Below are 12,359 nucleotides of genomic sequence, written 5' to 3'. Positions count from 1 at the left end.
TCTAAAAACTGACATGCGCGTTTTGACCGAACGTGGCCTTTCTAATTATAGACTTATGAAAGAATTTTATCTGCCATGATGAGAAGATGTTATTAAATTTTTCAATTAAAAATGTTTAATAAGACATTGTAAAAAGAGTACTGAACTATATTCAAAATTTCGGTACTTGCCCGCCAGATAATCGCAATTTTAAATTTATTAGTATTAATGCTTTAAATGAACTGTAATATCGTTATCTAAGTTGTATTGGGATTGAACTACTTCATGAATAGTAATAGTACTGAAAAATTGCTCATATAACTAGTAAAATCATTCTCAGGCGCGGGAATTTCCCCTTCACTACTAGATGGCGTAAAGAGTACCAACTTCGGAGAACTTAATACACTCAGCAGTGGCGCTACCGACACTCGGCTGTGGCTCTGCCAAAGCCACTCTGGGACTTTATGTGTATTGCTCCGGAGCCAGTGACTACGCTTGTATCTGTAGTCACTGCTACACCTGGGGTCGCATTCGGTGTTGGGCTCTCCTTGGGCCGTGTGCAATGGCCTCTGGAGCCCCTACGCTTTCGATATCAGAAGCAACTATGTGTTATATGCGCGTATTGTATTTTTCACAAGAGAGTTGAGAGTTCCGCGCAGCTCGACTGAGCTCAAAGTTCCATGATTTAGTTCCACCATGATTTACTTCCCATTGCATCCGCCATATACACGGTGGACAAAATGTACTAATATAGGAACGGTTTGTTATAGGACAGAGGTAGTGAATAATTCACAAATTTCTAATCACCCGATATACCGCCTGTCCAGGGTGGCTTATGACATACAGCCGTACGGCGCTTGCGCGTTACCTTGGTAGCGGAACGTGGCAGAACCAATCAGAGCCAACATGCGCAGACGAAACCAAAATTCGTTCATCCGATACTAGCACTCTCTCGTGAAAAATACAATAGTGAGATGAAGATAAAGGAGCACGCCTTTACCAACAGCGAGAATCGTACCGACTTTCAAAACCTGTATTATCATCACCCCACAACGCAGGGAATACTGGCGCTACTTATCGGAAAGTAGCAGAAACTGCTTACTGACTTATTGATCGCACAATTTTCGTAACTCATTGAGTAGTTTGCGCCGTTTTTGTATAGATGACGATGGAATCGGATTCAAAATGTTTTTAATTTATGGCGGTTTTTTTAAAGTACAAATTTCTCAATACAAGTTTGTTAAACAGTTATTCTAACAATTTGTTGGCCTTGCACTGATTATGACTGATTTAATACAAAATGGAATCAAAGGGAATCAATGAGTCACTAACTCTGCTCTTTCCATGTAATCACATCTGGGGTCTCTGGGATCCCTCAGCCTTTCTACGCGGGGCAACTGATAATCGCAGCAAGGGGGGAACTCATCTGACTTCGACTATTTTCGTAAGCGCAGACTCGGGTATGTTCGGCTTTTCGCATTCGTACAATGAGTCGCAGTGAAGTTGGCTACAAATTCACTACGCATTCACGCCGCGTCGATGAGTGAATGCGTCGCCAACTTCACTGCGACAAGTTCAATGCAACTCATCGTCAGTGTATGTGCACTGAGTCCCATCGAAGTTGTCGCAGTGAAGTTGGCGCACAAACACATTTACGCCGCGTCGGTGAGCCGTTAGGTGAGGTGCCGATGACGAGGCATGAATGTGTAGCCAACTTCACTAACGCATTCACGCCGCGTCGGTGAGTGAATGCGTGGCCAACTTCACTGCGACAACTTCGATGGGACTCAGTGTACATACATAAATACATGTGAAATGTATGTATTCTACCGAGTCTTGTCGGAATAAGTCGATGTCAGACGAGTCCCCTCCTCGCCCCGATTATCAGAGCCCCCTCCTCGCCCCGATTATCAGAGCCCCCCTTACCTAAAGTAGCAGTTTATGCTCCGTCTATATTTTCATATGTCTATGATAATATCTCACGTATAATACGTGCCCAACCTAAGTCACTACGTCACTGCTTGTTTTGAAAAATTGGTCCTTCTCTTTATGAGCCAAAGTCCACCATTTTCAGTTTCTATTTATTTTATCCTTTATGCACTAAGGCCAAAGCATCCTAATCATTTATTATTTTATTTCTCTTTATGGGCCTCGTTGGGACCATTCCTGTATTCCTGTGTCCTCAGGGTCGAAAACAATGACAAAGAGGAGGTTATACCTCCTCTTTGACAAAAGCATGTCCAATCTTGTTGGATCTTTAGTCATTGCTTTCTATTCAGGTCTTCCAAACTACCGCGCTCCAAGTAGCATGCGCACAAACTAAAGTATGCATCTTTCACAAGAATAAAGTTTGGGGGACCTATTTATTTTTATTGTAATAGAAGTTAAACAAACATAAAATGTTATTATTTCAGTTGGAAAGATGTATATTTCATACACAGATGCGACCGTTAGTTACATTTAATATCCGGAACAAATATCACACAAAAATGAAAAGATCCCTTCATTGGATAGAATTAAAATATAACAATTTGAAAAATTCAAGTTTTAGCATGTATAAACTAATTCATACTAATCTTGAAAAGAAGGAAAAAGAAAGTCGTCTGCCAAAATTAATGTGGCATCGAGGAAGCGTTAGACCCGCACCAATAGCATCTTTTCTTTTTAGTATATTTATACGTTTAACTGTTGATCAAGATTTCAGAATTTTTCCATTTATAGCTGGAGCTACACAGGTATCATATTTTGTCTAATGCATTATATGCACAGTTTTACTTATATTAATATTTTGTATTTTCTGTGTATTTGAATAACTTACAATTTGTATAAAATATATACATCCAACTTTTATTTTATATTCTTTCAGGCAATGTCAGTAATATCTAATGCATTAGCTGCACAAAATTATGAAGCACTAAATGAATTTGTAGATAAAAGAGCAATTAAAGTTTTAAAACATAGAGTTGATCAGTTAACACCAGAGCAAAGAAGACTCATCGCCATACAACCACAAAATTCTTTAATTGGTATTGCTAAGATACAAGTAATTCAAACTACAGGTAATTTTATAAAAGAAATAAGGTCTTCTTTTTCTATATTATGCAATTTTATTTTAGATGAAAATGAAGTAATTCTTCAAGTAACAGCTGTAGCAATGTATTCAAATTCTGAGCCTATAGATTTTTTAATACCCTTTTATGAGATCAGGAACAAGTTGGAATCTATATTCAAGTGTGCATATGTATTTCAAAGAAGATATAGAAAGGGTATTGGGGAGTCATGGATAGCAAAATTAATTAACCATGGTATGTAAAACAGAATAACAATTGTTTATTATGTATTTATCTTGATTGTATGTTAAATAAAATTTTCAGCTTGAAATAAATTATTTTGTGTGCATTACAGAGAGTTTCTAGAACTACTTATTTTCTTATATAAAACGTAACAGGATTTGATAGAAAGCATAGAGGAATTTTTCAGTTTGCTTGTACAATGCCATAAGGTATGCCAAATAAAATGTATGTATATATTAAAAAGTTGAAATATTTCATTCATTATTTTTCATATTTTACTCAATTATGTGCTTTTTTATTAGAAAATAAAAGTGATATTAATATTTTAACAGTTTATAATTTTTAATAATGGAGGTATGTAATCTTTTATGTGTAACAATGTTGCATCAATAGGAGTTCCATTCTTGGCAATGGAGATAATTAGTGGTCCCTATAACATATTGATAATGTAATTGCATACAAAAATAAACTGTTTAAGATGAATATACTGTTATGACAGCGAGATAACAAAACTATATTAAAAACAAAAAATACCTCGTTAATCTGAGGATTGTGGATCCAGCATTCTTTTCTATCTTGATCCTGGTATAAATTATTTCGTTTCGCAGGTATGTAATTAAGGAAGTTGATTTCTACGTTTTGTAAGTCAAGTACTTTGATTTTTATTGAATTTAAATAGGGTTCCATGAATAGTGATATTATAATTCTAGTACTCATATTTACTTGTTTGAAAGTTATATTTAGTGTTTGTGTTGAGAATGATATTATTTTGTTTAAATAACTAATGGAATCTGGAAGATTTTCTGTAATGATTTAATAATTACGTTAAAGAAAAAGAAACGAAAACAGTACTTATAATGTATATATAATAAGAACAGAGGTAGAATTACTTTTGTATATAGCATCAGTAAGTCGAAACGGCTTCGTAACTGATGAAGCAAACATTGGAATCTGATTGCGTTCTTTACCTTTGAAACTGCTATCAAAAGCTGTAAGTATGATTATAGTAAAATACGGACTCGGTAAAAATGAAATCTAATGCATTTACAAAATTCATAGTATCAACAGACTTACATTTTCCTACATTTTCAAATATTTTTGTGACTGTTATATTTTCAGTAATATATTTACTAAGATGAGTCACGTATAAACCATATTTGCTGTTTACTTTTTCATAGCTAGGTCGATAACTAGACGTGGAATATGCTTGAATTAAGTTTCGAAGATTTTTATTGCTTTTGTATTCATTTACTGTTGGTAGCTCGCGATAAATATCGGGATTAAATTCTCTGAAAATAAGTACATTAATTATACATGTATAAATACACATTAAAACAACATTTAAAAAAATCACAAATATTTACTTTGGGGGCAAAGTTTGACACATGTCTAAGATAATAATTAATAATTTAGGATCATTTTTAAGGAATGCAGTTAATAATTCACTTTCACATATTGCATCTTTTCTTAAATATGTTTCTGGAGAATCTGTTGCAAGCATATAACTTTCTTGTATTTTGAAACCATGACCAGCAAAATAAAATAAACCTATATAAAAATAATAAATTATTTGGTTTTGCATTCTTCGTTTCATAATTTTTACATCTTACCATATACACCAGCCACTAAAGCTTCACTAAATAATTGTATCGCTTTTTTCATTTGAGTAATAGTCAAATTCATCAGGCAAATTACTTCAAAGTCTATTTCTTTAAGAAGATTAGCTATATGTGCAGCATCATTCCTAGCAGTTGGAAGAGTCCCATGATGTTCATACTCTCCATTTGCAATAATTAAAGCTATTTTTGCAACTGCTTTCAATCTTGGATAATCCATCTGTTACATAATGAAATTAGAAAATTATTATATAATGATCAACCATTTATAAAAAATGTTATCCACTTTTACCATCACATGAGTCTTTTCAGTATAGACTTCACTAATATCATTATAAATGTAACAATAATATTTCCCTTCATATTTTGAACTGAATTTTTGTATCTAAAATAACAAATGATTTAAGTAAAGTAGCATTATTTCTCCCATAGAAAGAAAAAGACAATAGCTTACATACATGTAATGTATTAGAAGTTTCCCCTTCTAATTTAGTATTTTCATGGAACCACTGATAATGTGGTTTAGGGTAGCCATTAGCTTCACAAGAAATTGTGTAACTATCACCAGCTTTGACTTCAATCAATGCTTGTGGTTGTTTTTCTATTTTAACAGGTATAGGACAAACTTGGACAGTTACAGCTTTAGAAATTAAAGTTGATATTAGAGTTCCATCATGTTTTATCTGAAGCACTTTACACCTATATTCTCCTGATTGAGATGCACTTGGAAACATATGAAATGAGTATTGTAACGAAACTGATGAACATTTATAAAAAATATTATAGTGCACATTTTTATAAAGTACACACCTGGTAATAATAATATCAAGTTGATTAGAAGTACAATTTTGCAATTGTGCATCTCCATGATACCATATATAATTTGGTGGTGGCATACCAACTGCCATACAACATAAGCGAAGATGTTGTCCAAATGAAATTTTTAAAATGTTAGTTTGTAATTCTTCTGTTGGATGCACAATAATATTTAGTGGTTCTAGAATCATATGTAAAATATATATTATTAAATCTATGATAGGATAGTGCTATACAAAATATAATTATACCTGAATGTGATAATATAGAAAGAACATTAAGAAGATTACATTCATTTAACAATGTACATAAGATTTCTACGGTGCACATTTTAATATTTAATTCAGAAAGTAGTTTCTGTCCAGAAGATTCATGTGGGTGTTTTATGTCTTTTAAAGACTGAATCCACAAAGCACTGCATAAGAAAATATTATTTTAATTTGATAACACTTTTTGGTGACCTTTAAATAGTATGTTTACACTTACCCTGGATATTCCAGCCATTCAGCTACATGAGTTGCTAGTGTCATCCAAGCTGAATCTTTATTTAATGCATTGACTAAATCATTATATACACTTATTGGTAAACACTCTATAAATGTATCTTTATTGAAACGTGCCATAATTACATTTCAAAATAGTGTTACAAAATAAATTATCTTTCAACTCAAACGGTTTTGCATAAAATTAACAAAGACAAATGCGTTAAAGGTTTATTCATTTATTCGTTGGAAAATTTACATTTTATACACTTTTAAATAGACGGTTTATTCTTTATTACATAAATAACATGTATATTTGCAAAAAGAGTATAAAATCGCAATTGATGACAATTTTGAGGAATATTGTATTACATCAATGATATTTATAATCATTTTTGTCTCAATCGATACAACAGAAACACAAGTGTTTAATCTTAAAAATTAAACAATTAAAAGACTTTCTAATTATTTCATTAAACAATACATATCTTATGAATATAGGATAAGTATAGATCGTGAATCGATATATTTCATTAAGAATTTGCTAATTTGCAAAACGTACAGAATATAGATAGGTGTAAAAAAACATGTAGACAAAATATTTTATTTATTTATACATATTGAACAGTGAGTATAAATTGATAAAAGAAATATAGCTGCGAATGAATGAAAGAAGAATTTTTCGTATGTGTCTTCAACATAATCAACTGTCAACATTAACCTGTTTTATCTACCGTGCAGTGTATTGTAACAATAAGCCAGTTTTTCGGAACAGCCCGGAAAAGTGTCGTCAGTTTTTTATTGCGGGTGAGATACGCTTAGTGGTGGGGGATCAGTGTAACCAATGAGCCCGCGAAAAACGGCTCCTGCGCGATGCGCATGGCGCGCTGCGCCGCATAATCTTGCGTATCAGCGATCGGCAGTGCCATCCAGAAGGCAGTAGGTTACGGGTTCTAACGTGGTGAAATATTAGGGAGGCCCTATTGGTGCGATTGGTGAAAAAGGAAACGTGCGAGGGGGTTGAGTGCACACGATAGTTAGAGTGCACGATACTCGCGAGTGTTGGGAGATCTTAAGTGTCGAGCCATCATGGCGAATCCACGGAAATTCAGTGACAAGATCGCGCTACACAAACAGAAGGAAGCGCAGGAAAGAGCGGCGTTCGAGGCGATCATGCGAGAGGTTTCGGATGTCACGAGCAGAGTAAGGAAAATCCCAATAGGTCCTTGCCATTGAGGGATATACATTTATTATCCTTGGTGCATCTTCTTCGAGTGGAGATGTTAGAACGTAAACAACTAGTGTTCTCTCTCCTCGTTGCGCCGTGTGTTGTGTCGATTATACGTGTGTGTTATATATGTCGCGTTCCGTGAATGTGTTTGGTTAGGTTCGCTACCACACGTTACTGTGTGTAAGTACGAGTGCCTGGCTAGGCTACTATCAGTATTTATGTTTAAACGTGCACAACTACAACTGTACGAAGCCCGTTGGCCCTCTGTTTCTCTTTTCTATCCCGTGCTCATAGTGTGCGGGCTGAGGACGGGTGTGTGTATTGGTCTTCTTCGTTGCTTCGCCTATGAGAGAGTGTACGGATACGCGTATCTGTGTGAAGTGGGTATATGCTCTGGTATACTATGCGGAACGTACTGTGCGCTTGTTCGCCACCATCCGTTCTGTAAGTTCTTAATAAATGCGTACGTGTACGATCGACGATCGCATTCATCCTGTTGACTCGTTCGGAACGTTGTTACTTTTCGAGAAAACCTTTATTCTTTTACTCGAGTGATGAGGCGCGTATGCAGCGTAATTGAGTGTTCTCGATTAGAGAATCGTTTGTCGCCTCTTCTTCGTTCTTCGTATACGAAAGAAATTGGAAACCGAATCGTGATTGTGTTTCTATTTACACGACATATTTTTTATTTAAGATCGATTACAGTCGAACGAGCTCTTTGTTTATTTTTCTGATAGTTTTAACGTTCGTAAAAGTGCATCGTTCGATAGTTCATTTTCATCGAACTGTTTCGGAGCACTTTTCTTTCAGAATCACGTGTCATTCCGAGTGCGCATCGTTCTGTATTAGGAAATGAAAACAGTTTGTTCGATTTTATTGAGTGTTATTGTATTATCGGCAAACGTAATCGTTATTGGGTGAAATGATATTAATTTTCGAGTACGCAAAGCAGAAACCATCAGCGGATATTTTTCCAATTATTGTCATTTTCTAGACGATGAAATAGAAGCTATCGTTTCGCTTCTGCGCGAAATTATTCTTCCAAATATTCCGAAATTTTCACAGACAAGTGTTTCAGGTTTATTATCGCAATTTTGTTACCTCGTCAATTTCGATTCGATCCTTCCGTCAGGAGCGGTGTTTACCGTTGGTCACGTACACCGTCCAGAGATGTTGCAACGCGAGAATGTTTTCATTCGTTTATCCAAACCTCGTGTGACTTCAACGATAGCGTGCCACGAGAGATGCGAATCGTGGAAGAAAAAGCAGATACCAATCACGATTTTCATTTATCGTTAGATCCGTGCATAGCGCCCTCTCTTTGAGTTCCATTACTATGGATAAGGAATCGTGTGAAATTGGCGCGATTTTCATATTCATACGATAACCGTATATGCGGTTACATAACAATAGCATTGTACTAAATGCGGAAGCTGCGATGTTACCTTAAAGCATACCGTTCGATCAGTCGATATCGCGAGGTTATTTACGGTAACTTGGACTTTCCTGTTTACTAAATACTTTCGACAGCGAATCATGCGTATGCATGCACGTTATCATTTAATTAAATGTTGAATGGTAATCAAATAGAAAATCTGAAATTCGGTAATTGGTGTCGATGCATTCAATGTGTTTGGCACCGTTTCCATCGTTGCACGTGTAAACATGTTCGCAGCGTTTAAGAGGTTAAGTCGTGGCTGTCGCGGCGTGTTTTCAGGTGTTCGACGAATTCTTAGCACGCTTGACATTCTCTTTATTTTTCTTCCGTGCTCGACCACGCAAAATTATCTGGCGAACGTTGGAATGTCAGAGTAACTCGTTCAAGCTTGTAGATATTCCTTCGATTCGACTAACGGATGTTTTCGGTTTCAGTACTGATACCACGTGACGGACAGTCACGAATTCGAACGAGTTCCGCGTGTATACATATATGCCACGCGAAATTTTCGATAGCATTTAATAAGAGACCATATCGCATATACATAACCTCGCTCGTACGTTCTCACGAGTGAACGTAACGCTAATCGTTGTCGATAACTCGACTCGGCCAGTATGTCGTATCGAACGTTGTATCCACGCACGATCGTTCGTTGTTTTCTTTTCCCCGTCTCTTTATGTTCGATTTTTTGCGTCTCGAACGCGATCTATGATCCAGATCGTGATTTTTCTTCCAACGGGCCAAACTGTGCACGCTTGTGAATCATTGTACCGTTAACGGCCTCGATAACGATTATGACCACGGCGATTAATCGCTCGAACTCGATGCGTGGTCCTGCGCATGCGCGCCACTCAAACGAGAAAAGTATATGATCGTTTTTTACGTTTAACCTTTTTAATTTACTTAAAATTCGGTTAATAAGCCATTTATATCGTGAATTGTTACAGATAAGTTACTTTTTAACGTTCTTGAAGGGAAATTTATGTTCTATCTTGATTCGTTATGGCGATTTGACATTTCAAATGATTTTGGCGGTAATTTCGAACGTTCTCCTGTCTAGTTAAATATCCTTCTTTTTTATCGCATCCTTTAACGTTCGTGCAAATCGTAGTATTATTATATCGAAGATAAGAGTTTATCTCGAGTGCTTTGACTGTTCAATACAACAATCCATTCGATTTTCACGGTCGAGAATGTATCGTGTGTCAGGTGTGTTTCTTTCCGCTACCTCGCGTGCAGAATTGTTCTGTGCAGTTGAAAGGAGGGAGACATTTATTGAATCTCAATAAATCAAACATTTTTTAAGGATTAAAAGATATTTGGCAACACAATTTCTGATCACTATTATCTTTGTTACCATTCAGCAAATATTCCATAGGTATTTCGTTCGCGGTATGAATCATCCGTATTCTCGTATGAAAAATGAAAAAAAAAAAAAGAAAAAGTGTAATTCGAGAGACTGGCGAATGTAAAACAGGTTGCATTTGGAGAAGTTGCTTTCACCGCGAGGAATTATGTAATTCCGTCTCGGGACACTAGAGACTAGTCACGAATGCAATTTTATCGCTAGACCGCTGTTCGCCCGTTCCTTTCCTTCGTTGGATTCAACGTTATAGCCGCTTGTTCTCTCGATATCTCGTGGGGCATTCGAGTTTCAAACGAAAAAAATTTCTTTACGAATCGACTGAATTTCTGTCGAGGCACAGCTGGAATTCGAACCATAGACCTAACTATGAAAAAAGGGATTGGCTCGTAGGGAGGAGAGGAGAGAGAAGAGAGGAAGCTTGTTTATCAGATCGTGGTCGAACAGGAATGTCGATGTTCCGGGCGTAAAATTTAACCCGTGTGGGTTTTTAACGATCGTGATCGAAGGAAACGTTGCCCATAGAGAAAAGGCAATACTCTCTCTTAGCACATTCGAGACCAGAAAAATGCTTAATACACCGTCTGTTGCAACGAAAAATCACACGATTCGTATTAACAGTATTGTTGAAATCTTTATGCAGTCATTTTCCTCAAACCTTGAGCTTCAAATTGATGTATCGCAAATGCAATTTCGCCATACTTTTATGTCATAAAATTATGTAAAACATTCTACGTTTCAAAACCGGTCGTGAGACACATAAGGTGCTTCACCGGTCTCGAATGTGTTAATCATCGTTCTAACCGCTTCCCAGCATGATAAAAATATCCCGTTAAACCTGATTACGGTATAGAAACCCATGGTATGTATAATCAGTAAGTCAACTTCTCGATGGGGGTTGGCTGAAAAAAAAAAAAATAAATAAATAAATAAATGAAAAAGGCATGGCTGGCGTTGTTGTGTCCCATGTAAAGGTGTTAGTTAGTTGGAGAGAAAATCGAGTTGGTGTGACCATATGAACGATGGACCTGCTTAGGTCGCCTCGGCGAGCAGCTCGGTGTGCGCCAGTCCCACGGGATCGTCCGGGGTACTGGAGACCCCGTTGTCGGTGAAGAGTGCCGGCGCCAGCCCACCGCAGTCCAGCGGCAAACACCTGCACATTAACCTGGGAAATCAGTTCAGGGCGGGTGGTTCTCTGCCGAATGTAAACAACAACGCGAACTGCGGCGCCGACGCGAAAGAACACCTATCGCCGCACACCGCTGCTATTCACTCGATCGACCTTAAGGTACTCTATGGCCATCTAATCGAGTCAATCTAGTTTTCTGTTGTCTTAACTAGATTATTATTATTATTATTATTCGTTTCTTCTGTTGCTGCATCCATTTATTTTGCCTCTTTACCACACGTCTCACGGTTCTTACCCTCGACAAAATTCATTTTTATAGCGTGTATGCACTTTGAATGCTAGTAGAAACGTATTTGCTACCAGATGTGCACATTTATTTTTTACTTTATTCAACTGAATGTTCGTAAAGTAAGTTGATGGACTATCACGGGGGTAGATGGGAGAAGTAATCGCGAGTTTAACCCTTCCCATGGTTAATAGAACGGTAGGCAATTAAATCAGTGATATTAACGGTTCGAATGCGTAACTTAGCAATTGTATCAACACGTCTACGGTGTTTGCTTTGGACCGTGCAAACACGGTCGAGGTTGATTCGAAATCCGAGGGAGAGATTTGGGGAGATGGTGGCTGCGAATAGAGGAGTTCGTCGATCCGCGCGCGTGACCAATGGTCACGGGTGGCTCGCGGATGCGCGGTAACACTCGTGACGGTATTTGAAATCACTGCATCGCCGTTGCTTCGATCAATTACACCGACAGACATCATAGGGGATCCTCTCAACTTGTTGCGAGTTCACGTTCGAAGCGTGACTCATGACTGGAGCAACGTACCAACGGCCGATCGCGTGCTTCCTTTCATTAAACCCGACTATTTCCAGTCACCGTGTAAAAATAGATGTTTCAAGATTTTTCTCCGTAGCCGGGGGAACGCGTTACGCGTTCACTCCGTTTAATTCGATACCAGATTCGTTCGAATCGAATCGAACTACCATCTCCCGCGAGAGATACGGTAT

The 12,359-nt window shown here is 37.2% G+C and overlaps 3 protein-coding genes across 10 annotated transcripts in view; 2 read left to right on the top strand and 1 right to left on the bottom strand.

Annotated features, from left to right (window-relative positions):
• The first annotated feature begins 1,992 nt into the window (after positions 1 to 1,992).
• LOC114882348 lies at positions 1,993 to 3,515 on the top strand. 2 transcript variants are annotated; one of them, XM_029199245.2, is made up of 5 exons: positions 1,996 to 2,303; positions 2,394 to 2,714; positions 2,846 to 3,038; positions 3,096 to 3,284; positions 3,385 to 3,515. In XM_029199245.2, the coding sequence occupies exons 2-5, from the start codon at positions 2,421 to 2,423 to the stop codon at positions 3,393 to 3,395; spliced, it is 687 nt and encodes a 228-aa protein (XP_029055078.1). In that variant the 5' UTR covers positions 1,996 to 2,303; positions 2,394 to 2,420; the 3' UTR covers positions 3,396 to 3,515. The 2 variants fall into 2 exon arrangements, with proteins under 2 accessions (XP_029055075.1, XP_029055078.1); XM_029199242.2 differs by having other exon boundaries at positions 1,993 to 2,714.
• A 55-nt stretch (positions 3,516 to 3,570) lies between these two features.
• On the bottom strand, positions 3,571 to 6,550 carry LOC114882323 (mucosa-associated lymphoid tissue lymphoma translocation protein 1-like). Its single transcript, XM_029199213.2, has 11 exons — positions 6,191 to 6,550; positions 5,956 to 6,119; positions 5,699 to 5,885; positions 5,347 to 5,611; positions 5,181 to 5,273; positions 4,883 to 5,108; positions 4,637 to 4,820; positions 4,347 to 4,561; positions 4,163 to 4,261; positions 3,807 to 4,075; positions 3,571 to 3,702 (listed from the first exon to the last, which is right to left on the bottom strand). Exons 1-11 carry the CDS (start codon positions 6,325 to 6,327, stop codon positions 3,598 to 3,600), a joined length of 1,944 nt encoding a protein of 647 aa, XP_029055046.2. The 5' UTR covers positions 6,328 to 6,550; the 3' UTR covers positions 3,571 to 3,597.
• Positions 6,551 to 7,075: 525 nt separating this feature from the next.
• LOC114882328 (CREB-regulated transcription coactivator 1) overlaps positions 7,076 to 12,359 on the top strand; it is a 29,791-nt gene continuing 24,507 nt past the window's right edge. The window contains exons 1-2 of one of the 7 annotated variants that reach the window (XM_029199219.2): positions 7,076 to 7,389; positions 11,255 to 11,506. In XM_029199219.2, coding sequence (XP_029055052.1) covers positions 7,276 to 7,389; positions 11,255 to 11,506 — 366 coding nt within the window. In that variant the 5' untranslated portion in view covers positions 7,076 to 7,275. The other 6 variants (XM_029199227.2, XM_029199218.2, XM_029199229.2 and 3 more) reach the window with 6 other exon arrangements.

This window comes from Osmia bicornis, chromosome 1 (genome assembly GCF_907164935.1).
Source record: "Osmia bicornis bicornis chromosome 1, iOsmBic2.1, whole genome shotgun sequence".
NCBI lineage: Eukaryota > Metazoa > Arthropoda > Insecta > Hymenoptera > Megachilidae > Osmia > Osmia bicornis.
Note: the sequence above shows the minus strand (reverse complement) of the source record. Positions and strands in the feature narration are given on the sequence as shown.